The 19,974-nt window shown below is 47.6% G+C and overlaps 1 protein-coding gene across 2 annotated transcripts; it reads right to left on the bottom strand.

Moving 5' to 3' along the window:
- Positions 1 to 433: 433 nt before the first annotated feature.
- On the bottom strand, positions 434 to 13,311 carry ZDHHC4 (zinc finger DHHC-type palmitoyltransferase 4). 2 transcript variants are annotated; one of them, XM_050784144.1, is made up of 8 exons: positions 13,225 to 13,311; positions 12,009 to 12,188; positions 9,399 to 9,522; positions 8,393 to 8,466; positions 7,806 to 7,984; positions 6,564 to 6,734; positions 4,771 to 5,015; positions 434 to 793 (listed from the first exon to the last, which is right to left on the bottom strand). In XM_050784144.1, exons 3-8 carry the CDS (start codon positions 9,513 to 9,515, stop codon positions 500 to 502), a joined length of 1,080 nt encoding a protein of 359 aa, XP_050640101.1. In that variant the 5' UTR covers positions 9,516 to 9,522; positions 12,009 to 12,188; positions 13,225 to 13,311; the 3' UTR covers positions 434 to 499. The 2 variants fall into 2 exon arrangements, with proteins under 2 accessions (XP_050640101.1, XP_050640100.1); XM_050784143.1 differs by having other exon boundaries at positions 6,609 to 6,734.
- Positions 13,312 to 19,974: the final 6,663 nt, after the last annotated feature.

Below are 19,974 nucleotides of genomic sequence, written 5' to 3'. Positions count from 1 at the left end.
CTCGCATGCAGGAATGTGCCTGGTGTACAAGCCCGTACTGGCCAGAAGGCAGGCCTGGGTGAGGACACTGTTGTTGAGATGAAAATCCCCTGGGGGAGAGAGGAGAATAGAGGGGGGCATAAAAGAAAGCACAGCCAGGCACAACGTGCAGGCGCCAAGTCGAGACCCTCCTGCATATCCGGCAGGTCAGAGACACGGCTGCAAGCCCCTCCTGTCCACATGCCCAGAGTTTAGAGACACCAAGGTCTCAGCATCACCTGGAATCTCTGAGAAGTCCTCTCTTGATTCCCTTGACACCAAGACTTCAGAGGTGCCCGGTTTCAAAAGAAGATAAGCAAGGGGATTCCTCAGTCAACACCCATTTTCCCCTCTCTCCCTTGCCCACTGGTAGTGATTTATAAGCACAGTAGAAATCAAAACAAACAAGCCATGCTTGGAAAACGAGGATCCACATGTGTAAATAAATGGGAACTACAGCTCAAAGGCAGTCACACACTTGTCATTCTTGTTTCTTCCTCCCATGACATGGAAAGGCAGGTAGAAAGATCTCTTGAAGGTTGCTCCGAAGCCCGTGGGAGTGAATGTTCCGGTGGACTTGGGGCTCTGCTGATGGAGGCCAGGCCACAAGGGGACAACGCTGGCACCAGGCCCAGTCACCTCTGTACCACTCATTAGTAGTCTGATTGGTGGCCGCCAGGTACAGGGCAAAGCACAGGTAGCCACCCAGGAGGAAGCTCAGGACCACGACAAAGCCCAGCATGAAGACAATCCGTGGAAAAGTCAGGAAGAGGTACTGGGGGCAGAGAAAAGGCAGTGATTTAGGCAGCTGGACTGTGACATCCGAGAGAGTGAAAACCGGCCAACCCTGGGCCTGCCACAGCCACCAGCGCTGCTTCCTCAGCCCACCTACCTGTGTCCAAATGTGACAAACTGAACATAAACAGCACTGAGAAGCAGCCCAGGAATTATCCCAGTACATACAAGTTTCCTGTGGGATGAAGGAAGTGTTCACACTGAAGGAAAAGGGGAAGTTTACTCAGGAAAATGTGCTATTCCAGTTAGCTATTTATAAAATAAATGCAGACTTCATTCATCAAAATAAAATCCGGATGGACAAAAGAGATCAATGTCTTTCTTAAAACAATACAACCCCAAAAATAGATGTGCAAGGATATTCATTGTATCATTGATTTTATCAACCCCTCTTCCGAAGTTTTTTTCTTTTCCTTAATAAATAGAAACAGGGGCCGGGCACAGTGGCTCACACCTACAATCCCAGCATTTTGTGAGGCCGAGGTGGGCAGATCACTTGAGGTCAGGAGTTCGAGACCAGTCTGGCCAACATTGTGAAACCCTTCTCTACTAAAAATACAAAAATTAGCTGGGTGTAGTGGCACATGCCTGTAATCCCAACTACTCAGGAGGCTGAGGCAGAAGAATTGCTTGAACCCAGGCAGTGAAGGTTGCAATGAGCTGAGATTTTGCTACTGCACTGCAGCCTAGGCAACAGAGCAAGACTCCGTCTCAAAAAATAAAAATAAAAAGGCTGGGTATGGTGGCTCACGTCTGTAATCCCAGCACTCTGGGAGGCCGAGGCAGGTGGATCACAAGGTCAAGAGATGGAGACCACCCTGGCCAACATGGTGAAACCCCGTCTCTACTAAAAATACAAAAAAATAGCCGGGGGTGGTGGTGGGCACCTATAGTCCCAGCTACTCAGGAGGCTGAGGCAGGAGAATGGCATGAACCCGGGAAGTGGAGCTTGCAGTGAGCCAAGGTAGTGCCACTGTACTCCAGCCTGGGCAACAGAGTGAGACTCCGTCTCAAAAAAAAAAAAAAAAAAAAAAAAAAAAAAAAAATCAATAGAAACAGGGTCTTGCTATGTTGCCCAGGCTGCTTTCAAACCCCTGGCCTTGAGTGATCCTCCTGCCTTGGCCTTCCAAATTGTTGGGACTACAGGTGTGAGCCACTGCACCCAGCCAAGAAACAAGTTAACTGTCCATCCATCAGGAAGGGTAAACTCTGGGATGGTCACACAATGGGAAAACAAGGAGCCATTAAAAATGATGTCAATTTCTGGCCGGGCGCGGTGGCTCAAGCCTGTAATCCCAGCACTTTGGGAGGCCGATGGGCGGATCACAGGTCAAGATCGAGACCAAACACAGTGAAACCCCGTCCACTAAAAATACAAAAACTTAGCCGGGCGAGGTGGCAGGCGCCTGTAGTCTCAGGAGGCTGAGGCAGGAGAATGGCGCGAACCCGGGAGGCGGAGCTTGCAGTGAGCTGAGATCCGGCCACTGCACTCCAGCCCGGGCTACAGAGCAAGACTCCGTCTCAAAAAAAAAAAAAAAAAAAAAAAAAAAAAAAAAAAAAAAAAAAAAAAAAAATGATGTCAATTTCTATGTACTGATTGTGAAAAGATTTAACATATTGACTAATGAGAAAGACAAGATGCAAGGATTACACTGTGATCTTGTTTGGGTAAAAACAAAACTGACTCCGTAAATGGTGTATGACCATAGGAACTGCGCTGCTTCAAGTTTTGTTTTTGTAATAAGCAAAATGAAGAATTTAGAAAGTTTAATATTTTTGAAAGTCACAAGCAAAGAGAACATTTAACAAAACTCCTGATGGAGGAGACTTTCTAGTTGAAGTTACAAAGAAAAGAGATTTGATGAGAAAGAATGTCTGAACTTTTCTATACCAAAAAACCCAAAAAAACCCAAAACCCCATTCCCAAGATCCAAAAGATCCACAAAAAACCAGTATAACAAAAGATTAACTGTCATTATCATATAAAGGCCTCAAATCAAGAGTTATTCTGGGCCAGTCACAGTGGCTCACACCTGTAATCCCAGCACTTTGGGAGGCCAAGGTGGCAGCACTTGAGCCCAGGAGTTCCAGGTCATAGTGAGCTGTGCTGGTACCATTGCACTCCAGCCTAGGTGACAGAGTGAGACTCTGTCTCAAAAAAAAAAAAAAAAAAAAGTTACTATATGACCCAGCAGTTCCACTTCTAGGTGGAATTTACCCAAGAGAAATATAAACATAAAACATATGTTTTTAAACATAAAACATAAAAACATAAACATAAAACATGTTTTATAAACAAAAACATGTCCACACAAAAAACTTGTACATGAATGTTCACAGCAGTATTATTTAAAAATAGCCAAAAAGTGAAAACACCGAAATGTCCATCAACTGATAAACAAATAATTAAAATTCAGTCTATCCATACAATGGAATACTATTCAGCCATAAAAAAGAATGAAATATGGCCGGGCGTGGAGGCTCACGCCTATAATCCCAGCATTTTGGGAGGCTGAGGTTGGTGGATCACTTAAGGTCAGGAGTTCAAGACCAGCCTGGCCAACATGGTAAAACCTCTTCTCTGCTAAAAATACAAAAATTAGACAGGTGTGGTGGCTTGTGCCTGTAATTCCAGCTATTCAGGAGACTGAGGCAGGAGAATTGCTTGAACCCGAGAGGCAGAGGTTGCAGTGAGCCGAGATCGCACCATTGCACTCTAGTCTGGGCAATAAGAGTGAGACTCCATCCCAAACAAACAAAAGGAATAAAGTAGATTCGTGCTACATGAATTAACCCTGAAAACCTTGTGCCACAAGAAAGAAGCCAGGGGAAAAGACCATATATTGCACAATTCCATTCACATGAAGTGTCCAGAAAAGGCCTAACCCAAAAGACAGAAAGTAGATTAGTGATTACCTGGGTCTAGGGCAGGAGGGAATGGAGATGATGAAATGTTCTGAAATTAGACAGTGGTGAGGGTTGCACAAGTCTGTGAATACACTCATACCACTGTGGTATACTTTAAAGGGTGAATTTTATGATATGTGAATTTTTTTTTTTTTGAGATGGTGTTTCGCTCTTTCACTCTTGTTGGCCAGGCTGGAGTACAGTGGTGCAATCTCGGCTCACTGCAACCTCCGCCTCCCAGGTTCAAGTGATTCTCCTGCCTCAGCCTCCCGAGTAGCTGGGATTACAGGTACTGGCCACCACGCCCAGCTAACTTTTTTGCATTTTTAGTAGAGACGAGGTTTCACCACGCTGGCCAGGCTGGTCTTGAACTCCTGACCTCAGGTGATCCGCCCACCTTGGCCTCTCAAAGTGCTGGGATTACAGCTGTGAGCCACCATGCCTGGCCCAATATGTGAATTTTATATCAGTTTAGAAAAAGGAAAAACTTCACATTTGTTAGTTTCTGAGACAAGGTCTTGCTCTGTCACCCAGGCTGGGGTGCAATGGTGCAATCTCGGCTCACTGCAACCTCTCCCTCCCAGATTCAAGTGATTCTTGTGCCTTAGCCTCCCGAGTAGCTGGAACTATGGGCATGTGCCACCACACCCAGCTAATTGTTTGTATTTTAGTAGAGATGGGGTTTCATCATGTTATCCAGGCTGGTCTCAAACTCCTGAGCTCAGGCAATCTGCTTGCCTTGGCCTCTCAAAGTGCTAGGATTACAGGCATGAGTCACTGCACCGGCCCTGGCTCATTTTTGTATTTTTTGTACAGACAAGGTCTCTACAGGAGACCAGTTATTCAATCATCTGCTGATGGACATTTGGATGTTGCCCAGGCTGGTCCTGAACTCCTGGCCTCATGAGATCCTCCCACCTCGGCCTCCAAAAGTGCTGGGATTACAGGCGTGAGCCACCGCGCCCCACCTAACTTCATGCTTTTACTGGGAAAATAAATGTCCTTTTTGCAATTCTGAAACTTGAAGTCAGAAACCTACAGCATAATTACCTGAATAAGGAAGACCGTGTCCATAACATGGAGGTGTCCAAGGTCATCGACATAAGTCTCCTGGTATAGATCCGACATCACCACCAAGTGGATCAGAAAAGTGGTGCTCACAATGGCGACGGTGGCAGCCGAGGCCGTCAAGGTCAAGAGGTAGATGAGGAAGTACCTGATGTTCCAGGCCCCGATGCAGTTGTTCACCCAAACACAGTGATGGTCGAAACGGTGCACACACCAGTTACACACACCTGCACAGAAACGAGGGGGCATGTGCTGGGATGGTGCTTGATGAGACAAGGACGCCGCACACCTGCTGAGATTTTCACAGTCTGACCACTGGATGTATAATCAGAGGGAAATGGCACTGCTTAGTTCCAAACTAAGCTTTTGGAAGTGCAGTGTCCAGTACAGGAGCTGCCAGCCAAATGTGGGTATTGAGCACTTGCAATCTGGCTACTAGAAAAATCTGAGGTGGTGGCATGGACCTGGGGTCCCGGCTACTCAGAGGCTAGGCGGGAGGATCATTTGAGCACAGGAGGTCAAGGCTACAGTGAGCTATGATCGCACCACAGCACTCCAGCCTGGGTTAACAGAGTGAGACGCTATCTCAAAAACCAAACCAAAAAATGGAAAGGACATTTTGTCAATATTGACAAATTTACATTTGTTTTTTACTACAATATTCCTTTGAATTCAGTGTAAATATGGAGGCAACAGAAGAGTTAGTTAATTTACTTGACTTGGATAGACATGTTTTAAAACTGATGTTCCTGCTTTAAAGTCAAGTCAATTCTTCTGATTAAGATGAATCATTATGTCAACGTAGACATGGATGGTAAAGGAAAATGATTTTTTTGGTACCAAATTCAGATATTGGAAAACTTTTAAGAATATATGGATATAACTTGCACCTGTGAGTCTACTTTTTCAACTGTACATTTTATTAAATCTAAATACACAAGTATTTCCACATGAAAATTTAGTGTCCAAATCAAGACGTGCTGTAAATGTAAAATACACACCAGATTTCAAAGGCTTAGTAGGAAAAAGAGAATATAAACTACCTCATGAAGAATTTTTTACATTGATTACATGTTAAAATGATATTTTACATATATTAGGTTAAATAACATACTGATTAAAACTGTCTCCAAGCACAGTTACATTTTGAAAAACATTTTTAAAAACTGTTTCTATTTATGGCTTTTTTTTTTTTTTTTTTTTTGAGACAGGGTCTTGCTGTGTTGCTGAGGCTGGAGTGTGGTGGTTTAACCATAGCTTACTGCGGCCTCGATCTCCTGGGCTCAAGTGATCCTCCCGCCTCAGCCTCCTGAGTAAGCCAGGACTACAACTTTTGTATTTTTTGTAGAGGTGGGGTTTCCCCATGGTACCCAGGCTGGTCTTGAACTCCTAGGTTCAAGAGATCTGCCTGCCTCCCAAAGTACTGGAATTCCTGGCATGAGCCGCTGCGCCTAGCCACATTCTATTTTTGTTAGACAGCACTGGTCTAGAATCTTGGGCCCTCCCCAGAAGACTAGGCTTTGTAGGACTGAAATCCACAAACACAACATCCACAGAAACACCTTCTGGGGAGCATGTCCTCCCATGTGGTGAGGGAAGGGCTGTTATGCCCGGGGATGAGGACTGTCTACTACATAGGAACACAAGACCTGACCCTCACTCATCTGAAAGAAACCATTATCTCAACTCTACAAGTAATGGCCACACCACGTCTGGGGGTGAACTGGCTCTTCTTTTAGATTCAGGAAACAGTCCCTCACAGACAAAGCCCGCACATGTGCTGTTGGGGGTGCCGCTGGAGTCATGAGAACCACACTCACTGCAGTGCTTGGATCGAGCTGGTTTCCTTAAAGCACAAGTAGAGCACCTCACGTTCTTTGGAAACATCACTTCATCAAATTCATAAACATGAAGAAATAATAATTCATTTGCTTTTGTTATAATGCCTGGGAAAAGTAAGGACATATGTCAGTTTCGTGCAATATGGTGGACTGGATGGTCACAAAACCCGTCCTGATAAAACACAACTGAAACTGCTATCTTTAATATCAAGCAATTCTTTTTTTTTTTTTTTTTTTTTTTTGAGACAGTCTTAGTTTGTCGTCCAGGATGGAGTGCAGTGGCGGGATCTTGGCTCACTGCAACCTCTGACTCCCGGGTTCAGGTGATTCTCCCACATAAGCCTCCCAAGTAGTAGCTGGGATTACAGATGTGCTAACGCACGCCTGGCTAATTTTTTGTTTTTTTCTTTGTTAATACAGATGGGGTTTCACCATTTTCGCCAGGCTGGTCTGGAACTCCCGACCTCAGGTGATCCTCCCACCTAGGCCTCCCAAAGAGGCTGGGATTACAGGCATGAGCCACCACGCCCAGCCGTGCAATTCATTTTTAATAACAGCTTTATTCAGATATAACTCACAAACCTAATTCACCCATTTAAAGTGTACAATTCCGCCAGTGCGGTGGCTTAGGCCTATAATCCCAGCACTTTGGGAGGCTGAGGTGGGTGGATCACGAGGTCAGGAGTTTGAGACCAGCCTGGACAACATGGTGAAGCCCTATCTGTACTAAAAATACAAAAATTGGCCAGGCGAGGTGGCGCACACCTGTAGTCCCAGCTACTTGGGAGTCTGAGGCAGGAGAATTGCTTGAACCTGGGAGGCGGAGGTTGCAGCAAGCCGAGATTGCACCACTGCACTCCAGCCTGGGCGACAAAGCATGACTCCATCTTAAAAAACAAAAAAAGGAACAGCACCATACCAATCACGTGCTCTATATATGACAAAATGAAGTGAAAGTATTAAAAAGATAAACTAAAAATTTTAAGCGGTTCTAAATAACCCGTGGGTCGAAGAAGAAAAAAAATTAGAAAACACTCCAAACTGAAAGATAAGGAAAATGCTACACATCAAATCTTTTACAAAGTCCTCGGGGTGGGGGAGCCTCTCCTTGTTTGCAGCACTATTAGTAAGACAGTGGAGCTGTCACCATGCTGTATGCTAAGAGCCTCAACTTACCAGGATTGGTTACACAAGTCAGGGTGAAAGAAAACAGGTTTACAACTAGCAGCAGATAGGGCAGAAGAAGGTAATACAAGGAGAACTCCAGCTCCTGACAGTAGCCAAATACTTCCCAGGTGTACTCAGTATAAACCATCCCTTGCAAGACCAGGTGCAGGACAATGAAGGTGTGGTTTCTGAAAGAAAACAGGCACACGGCTTGTTTGTGGGGGCTTCTCCTTGAAGAAATTGTATGATACTAAAGAAAGTAACCAAGGGTCAACCACTTCCTTTGGGCTTGAGATAGTAGTAAGAATTACATAGAAAACTCTGTGAAACATTCTGCATGTATTTAACAGAAATACATGTCAGTATTTTCCCAATCTTTAAATATCACTATTTAAAAGTAGACAAGTTAAAACCTCCGTCTCAAAAGGTAGATTAACTATGAGTAGAGGCTCCCAACTCAGGACTCTTGATTCTTTCTGGCCTTCTTTCCCTCACCATGCTGGAAACCATGAGGAGCTTCCTGAAGCTGGAGGATCTCAACAATTAATAATCAAAGCAGAAAAGAGGAGAATATTTAAACTCTGAAATAGAAATACCTCGTATGGAAAAGGTAGTGAAGCGATCTGTGCATGGCTCTCTGAAGACATTCTGGAATTACACAGGAAAATATCTGAAACAAAAGGAAAGGGAAAGATTCCATTTCACTTCTCACTTCTCCACTCCCAAACAAATCAGACACTCCACACACAGCTGGCAATCTGCGTGAGAGGAAGTTTGGTTTCTGTATACAGGTAAAGAAGTGATTTAGAAGAGAATAAAGAGGGGAATTCTTTCTACTGGTCTTCCTTTCACACCAGTTCCATTTCTAGTCTGACTCTGAAGAAGGCACCTGTCAGGGTCTTCAGGGAAAGTGAGGTGAGCAGAGGGAATGGGTCGCGGAATGTTAATGTGAAGGCCGCTACTTCCCCGGCCTGGGTTCAATCCCAGGTTCCAGCGTCCACACCCAGATCACTGGGCTTGGCCCAGGTCCCTCCCAAGTCAATGCCTTCCCATAGGCTGCTTGTCCCGTTTTGCTGACTTTGATCCCTGAAGGAGGGGGGCCAGTCAATGCTGAGCTTTCTGCTCATACATCCCCCAGAGTCACCCATCAAGTACCCCAGGCGGACCCTGCTCATATCCATGCCCAATCTACAGGCATCTAATCCAGAGGAAAACAGCAACCTCTTCTCTCAAAGCACCACCGCAAGAGGACTTTCAGCAGGAACAAAAAACACACACAGACAGAGGCTATGGAATGTCCCACAACTGCCATCAGTGAAATAAATCCATCAATGACGTTGAGTGGCATCTTTTTTGTGGTTGTTGAGACAGGGTTTCACTCTGTAGTCCAGGCTGGAGTGCAGTGGTGTGATCATAGCTCACTGCAACTTCAAACTCCTGGCTCAAGGGATCCTCCTGCCTCAGCCTCCTGAGTAGCTGGGATTACAGGTGTGAGCCACTGCACCCAGCCTGGCATCTCCTTTTTGTCCTGTAGCAAAACTGGTGAGTCTCTTAGACTAGCACAGTATTCAAATTCCAGTGCTATCCAAGGATCATCCTTACCTGTGCTCCTCCCCTGGCCAGGCCTTTCAAGCTATGGGTTTTCGAGCAGATGCAGATAAGAACAAGACCCATTACCACAAAAGCCAGGTAGAACAAGAAGAGGATCAGGAAGTCCATCCTGGGGCTACAAAGGAATAGGAAGAGTGTGACTATCTGCTACTGAGATTTCTTCCATGACACACATTCTCAGAAATCAACTCCCAAATGGCCACCAAAACAGAATTCACCTAGACTTTAATGATGTCTCAAAGCAAAAACCAGAAAAACCAACAAACAAAACAGAATTCCTCAGGCACACACAACAGAGGCCTGCTGCCTCTCACTGGGGCCTCCCAAATGGTCCTGAGCTCCCTCCATCAGGATGAAAATTCTGGGCCAGGTGTGGTGGCCCATGCCTGTAATCCCAGCACTTTGGGAGGCAGAGGTGGGCGGATCGCTTGAGCTCAAGAGTTTGAGACCAGCCTGGGCAACACAGTGAGACCCTGTCTCAATTAAAAAAAAAAAAATTTTTTTTTCTCAAGACGGAGTTTGGCTCTTGTTACCCAGGTTGGAGTGCAGTGGCGCAATCTTGGCTCACTGCAACCTCCGCCTCCCGGGTTCAAGCAATTCTCCTGCCTCAGCCTCCCTAGAGGGTGGGATTACAGGCATGTGCCCCATACCTGGCTAATTTTTGTATTTTCAGTAGAGACGAGGTTTCACCAAGTTGGCCAGGCTGGTCTCGAACTCCTGACCTCAGGTGATCCGCCTGCCTCAGACTCCCACAGCGCTGGGAGTACAGGCGTGAGCCACTGCACCGGCCCAAGATAAAAATTTTGAATCTAACACTCTAACACTGTGGCCTGCCTTTGAAGCATCTCCAACCTGCAAATGCAAAATAAACTAAGAAAGAAAATGCATCCACCTTCCTTGCCCCCAGGCACGAATCATTCTTTTACTTCCTGAAATATTCACAAAGATACAAGATTTCCCCCCAAAGAATCTGCTGACAATGCCTGGAGAACAAGCATCTCCTAGAGGCAGTCAGGAGCCCTGCACCCAGAATCAGGCATCCTGTCCTAAGAAGCATCCCTCCAAGACACTGGCCACAACTATCAGGAATCACCCTCTGGAACCAGAGTCAACACACAGGCCTGTGTTAAAATACTGGATACTGTGGCCGAGCATGGTGGCTCACACCTATAATCCCAACACTTTGGGAGGCCAAGGCAGGTGGATCATGAGGTCAGGAGTTTGAGACCAGCCTGGTGGTTTCAGCCACCAACATGGTGAAACCCCCATCTATACTAAAAACACAAAAATTAACCGGGCATGTGGCACGTGTCTGTAATCCCAGCTACTCAGGGGCCTGAGGCAGGAGAATCGCTTGAACGCTTGAACCCGGGAGGCAGAGGTTGCAGTGAGCTGAGATCATGCCACTGCACTCTAACCTGGGTGACAGAGTGAGACTCTGTCTCAAAAAAAAAAAAAAAAGAAAAAAGAAAGAAAGACACTAAGACACTGGACACTAGAATTCTTTTTTTTTTTTTTTTTTTTGAGATGGGGTCTCGTTCTGTCACCAGGCTGGGGTGCAGTGGTGATCCTGGCTCACTGCAACCTCCGACTCCAGGGTTCAAGCAATTCTCCTGGCTCAGCCTCCCGAGTAGCTGGGATTACAGGTGCATGCCACCACACCCGGCTAATTTTTGTATTTTTAGTAGAGACAGGGTTTCACCAATTTGGCCAGGATGGTCTCAATCTCCTGACCTTATGATCCTCCTGCCTCGGCCTCCCAAAGTGCTGGGATTACAGGCGTGAGCCACTGCGCCCAGGGATACTGGAATTCTTTTCCATAGTGTAGTGGTTTAAAAACAAAAAATAGAAAAGAAAAAAAAAGGTACTGGAATTGGCCGGCCATAGTGGCTCATGCCTGTAATCCCAGCACTTTGGAAGGCTGAGGCGGGAGGATCACTTGAACCCAGGAGTTCAAGACCAGCCTGGGCAACAAAGCGAGACCCCCATCTCTACAAAAAATACAAAAATTAGCCAGGTGTGGTTGCGCATGCCTGTGGTCCCCAATATTCAGGAGACTGAGGTGGGAGGATTGCTTGAGGACAGGACTTCAAGCTTGGGCGACAGCATGAGGCCCTGTCTCAAAAACACTCACCAGCCGGGCGCAGTGGCTCAAGCCTGTAATCCCAGCACTTTGGGAGGCCGAGACGGGCGGATCACGAGGTCAGGAGATCGACACCATCCTGGCTAACATGGTGAAACCCCGTCTCTACTAAAAAATACAAAAAACTAGCTGGGCGAGGTGGCGGCGCCTGTAGTCCCAGCTACTCAGGAGGCTGAGGCAGGAGAATGGCGTAAACCCGGGAGGCGGAGCTTGCAGTGGGCTGAGATCCGGCCACTGCCCCCTAGTCTGGGCGACAGAGTGAGACTCCATCTCAAAACAAAACAAAACAAAACAAAAACAAAAACAAAAACAAAAAAAAAAACACTCACAAAAAGATACCGGAACTGGTTACTTTTGACCTTAGCAGATATGATTCTGGGCTGGAATTCCAAGTGAGATAAACAAGAAACTATTCATGACATGATAGGCGAGAGCAAACAAACAGCAACAGTTCTCACCGGGTGATTCAGGGTGCCCAGCCTACATTTCTTTTGGTTGGATAATTTTCAGTTGGCAGCTCTGGCATTCCTCCTACCAACATTCACAGATAATTCAAACAGCAGCTCCTCTTGGGCGCAGTGTGTGCCTGGCACGACTGGTAGCTACCGGACATTGTCCTTCCAGGAGCCTGGATCTGACTGCAGAGACAGATCAATTTGACACCCACATAATAAAACAAGAGTAGCAGTCAAAGGCAGAATACGTTGTGGAAAAGGATTTGGAAGCAGGGGATTTTCAGCACCCCCAGCACAAATGGGTAAGACTTTGGGAGAAATGGTCCAGACTAAGTTGCTCAGGCCGGCTCCCAAATCTTTGGGAGGCCAAGGCAGGAGGATCGCTTGAGGCTAAGAGTTCGAGACCAGCCTGGGCAACATAGTGAGACCACTGTCTCTACATAAAAATTTAAAAATCAGCGGGACGTGGTGGCACGCACCTGTGGTCCCAGCTACTTGGGAGGCTGAGGTGGAAGGATCGCTTGAGCCCAGGAGGTCAAGGCTGCAGTGAGCTGTTATGGTACCACTACCCTCCAGCCTAGGCCACCACAAAGCTGGACCCCATCTCTAAAAATAATAAAACAGGCTAGGCGCTGTAGCTCACGCCTGTAATCCCAGCACTTTGGGAGGCCGAGGCGGGTGGAACACCTGAGGTCAGGAGTTTGAGACCAGTCTGACCAACATGGTGAAATCCATCTCTACTAAATACCAAAATAATTAGCCAGGCATGATGGCGCATGCCTATAATCCCAGCTACCCGGGAGGCTGAGGCAGAATTGCTTGAATCTGGGAGGCGGAGATTGCAGTGTCCAGCCTGGGAAACAAGAGCGAAAAGCTGTCTCAAAATATAACAATAATAAAGACTTTGAGAGAAACAGCTAGTTGAGAAGAAATAAGCCAAGTCGGTAGCCTCAGGTCTCTCCCTGCCCCTCCCCATTAGGGCCTCCCGAAGCTACCCGCATCCAGGACACCTGGCCGGAGCTTTCCCTGGGGGCTGGAGCCCTGGTAGGGGGACGTGGAGTGCAGCAGGCTCTGAGGGGACACCGGGGCGGCCCCGGACTTGGGCGAGGTGGCGGTGGGACGGCGGCCCCACACACAAGGGGTAAGGGAGGGTCAGAGGAGGAGACTGACGGTCCAGGGACAGCCCAAGCTTCCCACAGCCCCGCGGAGGCGGCCTTACCGCCCGCCGCTGGGCTCCGGCGCCTCCCGGGCGCGACACAAGACTTCCTGCAGGCTAGCGACATCAGCGCGACGCCCCTGCGGGGCTGACTTCCGGCGGAAGTGTGCGAGGGCCTCTGCCGGTTGCAGGGCTGGACTAACAGTGACCTCCCCGGCGCCCTCGCAGGCAGCCTGGGGACCTCTGTGGCCAGGTGTAACCGCTGGGAAGTGCGATTGTATTGTATTGTATTGTATTGTATTGTATTGTATTGTATTGTATTGTATTGTATTGTATTGTATTGTATTGTATTTTTTCTTATTTGCTTATGTATTCATTCATTCAGAAACAGCCTCACCCTGTCGCCCAAGCTGGAGTGCAATGGCCTTATCATAGCTCACTACAGCCTCCAACTCCTGGGCTCAAGCAATGTCTCCTGCCTCGCTTCCTAAGTCGCTGGAACCACAGGTGCATGCCACCATACCCGTCTAATTTTTTTTTTTTTTTAAATAGAGACAGGTGTTTCACTATGTTGCCCAAGCTGATCTCGAACTCCTGGGCTCAAGTGATCTTCCCACCTCGGCCTCCCAAAGTGTTGAGATTACAGGTGTGAGTCCCTGAACTGGGGTGGAAGTGGGATTTTAGAGCAATATTGCCAGCAGACTTACAGGAGGACCGACCTGGGACTGGTGGGGGCGATAACACTGGGGCTGTGACAGGGACTACGCTGCCCTGCGGCCTGAACAGAGCCCGGTCATGTCCCTGCTCAGAGCCCAGCAGGGGGATCCGGGTGGCCCAGGGCAGTCACACTTAGGGTGCTCTCAGACTGTGTCTGCGTGGTGGACAGAGTTTGCTTTCAGCCACCCACACTGTTGGGATCTAGCTGAACAATTTCAGCATCTTCCGTTGCAGAAGAGGCAGAAAGTGCAATGTGTACCCATCAGTCAGATTCCGCTCCACGTGTGTCCTTGCTCCTGATGACAAGGACATCTTGCTCTGTACAGCCCTAAATATCTTCCCCCTGGGGCAGTGACAAGTACTTGACCACAGACCTTGAGGATAAAAGGGAACGCTGTTTGATGCTAGGCAGCCTTGGGGTAACAAGAGCTGCTTCCAAACATAGCCCTGAGAAGGCCCTGTGGGGTGTCCTTTGCTCTGACCGTCTCTGAATCAGCTGAGGCCAGGGTCTATTCTTGATGCCTCTGAAGACCTGAGCCAGGCCTGTCCTCCGTTGAGGGGAAATGTCTGATCTCCAAACACTAGCCTTAAAGCTCTTCTCTTTTCCTGTCTCGTTGCTACCTATGTCAGCTTCTTGACGCTTTTTCTTTTCCTTTTTTTATGAAACTCCTTACCAACAGGATGCCTTCTCCTGCGTACATTGTATCCAAGGTCTTCATAAATTTATGGACCCAGAATTGAAAAACTAAGGCTCATGCCTATAATTCCAGCACTTTAGGAGGCCTTGTGGGAGGATCGCTTGAGCCCAGGAGTTAGGGAACAGTCTAGGCAACATATGGAGACCTTGTCTCTACAAAACATTTAAAAATTAGCCGGGTGTGCCGGCATGCACATGCTACTTGAGAGGCTGAGGTGGGAGGATTGTTTAAGCCCAGGAGGTCAAGGCTGCAGTGAGTTAGGATCACACCACTGCACTTCAGCCTGTTTCAAAAAAAGAAAAAAAAGATTAACCTCCCAGTACTTGGTCAGTTCCTGAAACCTAGGCGTGTTTGATTTTTTTGCCTTTTCTTTAAAATCTCCAAGCACAAACCTTGGCACCTGCGTTTTATAAATAGCATAGGAGAAAACAGACTATTTAAGCTTAAAACCAAAAATTTAATTCAAGTGTGATCAAAAGGATTGCATTGCTTGTGATGCATGGAGCAAAGAATTCCTCTTTGGAGTGTTGCTAAACCCTCCTGTCAGCCGCTGAAACTGGACCTGCAGTATCAGTTTTTTACCTGCTGCGAGATCAGTTGACAGGATCAACCAGCTTTACACCACGATCTCTTGCTCCCAAGGGAATGATGGATGCTATACCTTGGAAATGGGATACAGGACTTCGTACCTACGCTTGCAAAAGGCACATCACACATGATGCTTGTTTACAATCAGTGATTTATTGGCCATGAGGAATTTTGCCATGGAGACATTAAGAAGAAAGAAAGGAATGGCCGGGCGTGGTGGCTCACGCCTGTAATCCCAGCACTTTGGGAGCCCGAGGTGGGCGGATCACGAGGTCAGGAGATGGAGACCATCCTGGCTAACATGGTGAAACCCCAACTCTACTAAAAAAAAAAAAAAAAAAAAATCAGCCGGGCGGGGTGGCGGGCGCCTGTAGTCCTAGCTAATCGTGAGGCTGAGGCAGGAGAAAGGTGTGAACCCAGGAGGCGGAGCTTGCAGTGAGCCGGAGATCGCGCCACTGCACTCCAGCCTGGGAGACAGAGCGAGACTCCATCTCAAAAAAAAAAAAAAAAAGAAGAAGAAGAAGGAAAGGAACATAAAAGTATTTTTGAGCTGTGCATGGTGGCTCATACCAGTAATCCCAACACTTTGGGAGGCTGAGGAGGGCGGATCCTTTGAGGCCAGGAGTTTAACACAAGGCTGAGCAACCTAATGAGACCTCACCACTACAAAAAAAGTATTAAATTAGGTGTGGTGTACACCTGTAGTCTCAGCTACTTGGGGAGGCAGAGGCAGGAGGATTGCTTGAGCCCAGGAATTTGAGACTGCAGTGAACCATGATTGTGCCACTGCATTTCTGGGCAACAGAGCAAGACCCTGTCTCAAAAAAAAAAAAAAAAAAAAAAAAAAGGACTGGGTCTGTGTTGGCTTACTGTTATATCAGTAGCAACTATTTTAGCACCTAGCTCATGTAGATGCCCAATAAAAATGTATCAACTGAATGAATGAAAAGAAAACGATAACTTATAGCAGAAGGAAATCTACATCCTTGATATCACCTCCAAAAAAATTCCTGTGGCCAGTAGGTGGGGACACAGTTGTCATTATTAGCTGGCTTGGAGCATAATGTATGGGTGCACAATTTACACCCAAATTTCCACTTTGCCTTCGCTACTGTAATTGCTGCCCCGCACCTTCTTTTTTTTTTTTTTTTCTTTTCTTTTTTTTGAGACAGAGTCTTGCTCTGTTGCCAAGGCTGGAGTGCTGTGGTGGGATCTCGGCTCACTGCAACCTCTGCCTCCTGGGTTCAAGTGATTCTCCTGCCTCAACCTCCCAAGTACCTGAGACTGCAGGCACTTGCCACCACACTCAGCTAATTTTTGTATTTTTAGTAAAGTCAGGGTTTCGGCACATTGGCCAGGCTAGTCTTGAACCCCTGACCTCAGGTGATCCACCTGCCTCAGCCTCCCAAAGTGCTGGTATTGCAGGTGTGAGCCACTACGCCCAGCCTTCAAAGTAGATTAAACAACCAAAGAGACATTTTGGTCCCTGCCATTGGAATGTCCAGAAATGATGCTGCTTCAGGAATGACTTGAACCAGCAGCCCAATGGCATCATCAAGAACCAATGTTCTTTTTGTCCCTCATTCTGCCTGGAAGATCGGCTTCGTCTGAAGACCAGCTTTCCTCCTGATGATGGGATGGGCACCACCCATAGCTGGGGCTTTGTGCTTCCACACCCACATCCAGTGAAGGGACAGTGGGGAGGTCTCCCTCCAGGTCCAAGTAGGAGTACTGACATTCAGTGTGATTAAGCTGGCTTGGGTCATAGACTCACCCGTGAACCATGATGTCACCAGGAAAATGGAATGTGCCCTTTGTCTTGGGTAAAACAAGGCTTCCTGCTGAAGCTGCAGAGGATCAGTTTTCCCCAAAGCACATGAGTTGCTCAAGGGAGGGGCTGGATTCTGGAAGGATGTGTGGGCACTACTAGGAAGGTACATGGATGCTGGCCAGGTGAGCAATCAATCAGTGGACACACTAATAAGTGATATCTGGAATGATGCAAGGAATGTGTCAAAAATACCTCTTCAAATTAAGATTCAACCCAGGGCCGGGCACGGTGGCTCATGCCTGTAATCTCAGCACTTTGGGAGGCCAAGGCGGGTGGATCACCTGAGGTCCGGAGTTCGAGACCACCCTGGCCAACATGGAGAAACCCGTCTCTACTAAAAACATAAAACATTATCCGGGTGTGGTGGTGGGTGCTTGTGGTCCCAGCTACTCGAGAGGGTGAGGCAGGAGCATCGCTTGAACCCGGGAGGCAGAGGTTGCAGTGAGCAGAGATCACGCCACTGCACTCCAGCCTGGGCGACAGAGTGAGACTCCATCTCAAAAAAAAAAAAAAAAAAAAGAAAGAAAAATTCAACCCAGGATGAATGAAGGTGCAAGAGTGAGAACATGAGATGCTTGGGGCATGGCAGGAACTTTTGATGCGTGTCCTTCATTTCCCAGACTCAAAGACAAATCTATTAATAGAATTCCTCCCTGGCAGCCATCTCCGGGTGCAGATTCAAGGGAATGTGTATGCAAAGGAAGGAGAAGGAAATTTTAGTCACAAAGCTGCAGTTACAGTTGTGCAAGGTCACTCAGAATGGATGCAATTCCTTAGGAAGAGCAATAGTATATGACGAGAGAAGAGGCTGAGGCTCTCCAACTTCCTGGGACCAGCAGAAGAAGAGGAGATGACAAAGAAAGCCAAGGGAGGATGTCCACAGGAGTAGGAGCGAGGCTGGGTACTTCGGGTCATGCCTGTAATCCCAGCACTTTAGGAGGCTGAGGCTGGAGGATCACTTGGGGCCAGAAGTTTGAGAACAGCCTGAACAACATAGCAAGACCCTATCTCTCTTTCTTTTTTTTTTTTTTTGAGACAGAGTCTCGCTCTATCGCCCAGGCTGGAGTGCAGTGGCGCCATCTCGGCTCACTGCAAGCTCCGCCTCCCGGATTCACGCCATTCTCCTGCCTCAGCCTCCCGAGTAGCCGGGACTACAGGCACCCACCACCACGCCCGGCTAATTTTTTGCATTTTTAGTAGAGACGGGGTTTCACCATGTTAGCCAGGATGGTCTCAATCTCCTGACCTCATGATCTGCCCACCTCGGCCTCCCAAAGTGCTGGGATTACAGGCGTGAGCCACTGGGCCCAGCACGAGACCCTATCTCTAAAAAAAATTTTAAAATTACCCTGGCATGGTGGTGCATAGCTGTAGTCCCAGCTACTCAGGAGACCGAGGTGGGAGGATGACTTGAGCCTGGGAGGTCAAGCCTGCGGTGAGCTATTATTGCACCTCTGCACTGTAGCCTGGGCAACAGGACAAGACTTTGCATCTTTTAAAAAAAACATTTTTTAAATAAAAAAAGCAAAAGAAGTGGGAGGAGAGCCAGGGAAGAGAGGGTATCGTGAAAGCCAAAGAAGACATGCACCGCAATCCCCCAGGGAGGCTCTAAGGGTGAGGCCGATGGAAGGAACCTGGAATGAGCCTCCCACAGACTGTGAAATGTCCCCAGGGAATGGCTCTAGTAATCACTGTAGCCCCCCCACCAGGTTCTGATAACTCCTCTGGCCCAGCAAGCCACCAGGGCAGCTCCTCTGCAGAGCTGGCTAGAGATGCTATGTCATTGGATGGAGGCCTCCAGAATGAGGTAGGAAGGCCTTGGAAGCCGTGCTGTCTGGAGGAGGGGGATCCCTCTGAGACTGCAGTGTCAGAAGGGTTTCTGAACACAAGCTGGAAGCAAGAGGACCAGAGGGAGAGGCATCTGGAATACACAGTGTTGGGCGGTTGCTGCACACACAGACACAGTGAGTTGCTCATTGCAGTAGCTGGCATGCCTCACCCTGACTGTCACTCTCTGATGATACTCCCAAGAGTGGGTGGAGACTGAAACTGCCTTTGCAAATACAACAGTGAGCGAAATCTGACCTAACTGACTCCATCCTACTTCTAACCTCCAAGCTGCCCTTGTTCATTCCTGGATATTGGCCAAGTTAACTATGGAAGGAATTTCATTTAATTTTTTTTTTTTTTTTTTTTTTTTTTGAGACTGGGTCTCACTTCGTTACCCAAGCTGGATTGCAGTGGCCAGATCATGGCTTACTGCAGCCTCCAACTCTTGGCCTCAAGCAATCCTCCAGCCTCAGGCTCCTGAGTAGCTGGGACTGTAGGAAGTGCCCTCATGCATGGGTATTTTTTAATTTTTGTAGAGATGGGGTACCTCTACGTTGCTCGGGCTGGTCTCGAACTCCTGGGCTCTAGCGATCCTCCTGCCTCGGCCTCTCAAAGCGCTGGGATTATAGGTGTGAGCCACTGTACCCAGCATTAGTTTAACTTTTTTTTTTTTTGAAATGGAGTCTCACTTTGTCACCCAGGCTGGAGTCAGTGGCGTGATCTCAGCTCACTGCAATCTCTGCCTCCCGGGTTCAAGTGATTCTCCGGCCTCAGCCTCCCAAGTAGCTGGGACTACAGGTGTGCACCATCCACCCGGCTAATTTTTTTTTTTGGATTTTTAGTAAAGATGGGGTTTCACCATATTGGCCAGGCTGGCCTTGAATTCCTGACCTCATGATCTGCCCGCCTCAGCCTCCCAAAGTGCTGGGATCACAGGTGTGAGCCACCTCGCCCGACCCTAAGTTTAACTTTAAAAAAATGATAAAAGCCCTTTCCCAACAACTAACCCTTCCTTGTTCATGGACTAAACCACCTTTGTAAAACTAATAAACAACCAAAGATTAGGCTTATGTGACGAATATGAACTCTGCTAAAACGTAGGCTTACTTCAATGATAACCAGCCATTGTTCCAGAGGTCATAAGATTTA

The sequence above is a fragment of the Macaca thibetana genome, chromosome 3 (assembly GCF_024542745.1).
Source record: "Macaca thibetana thibetana isolate TM-01 chromosome 3, ASM2454274v1, whole genome shotgun sequence".
NCBI classification, from domain to species: domain Eukaryota; kingdom Metazoa; phylum Chordata; class Mammalia; order Primates; family Cercopithecidae; genus Macaca; species Macaca thibetana.
The sequence above is the reverse complement of the archived record's forward strand: the minus strand, read 5'-3'. Positions and strand labels throughout refer to the sequence as shown.

Coding starts and splice junctions, on each gene's coding strand:
- ZDHHC4 (XM_050784144.1), bottom strand. CDS start 9,515: ATGGACTTCCTGATCCTCTTCTTGTTCTACCTGGCTTTTGTGGTAATG. Junction 7,985..8,392: donor CACTACCTTTTCCATACGAG/GTATTTCTATTT, acceptor GTTTTCTTTCAG/AAACCACACCTTCATTGTCC. Junction 6,735..7,805: donor GACTTGTGTAACCAATCCTG/GTAAGTTGAGGC, acceptor TACTTTTCCCAG/GCATTATAACAAAAGCAAAT.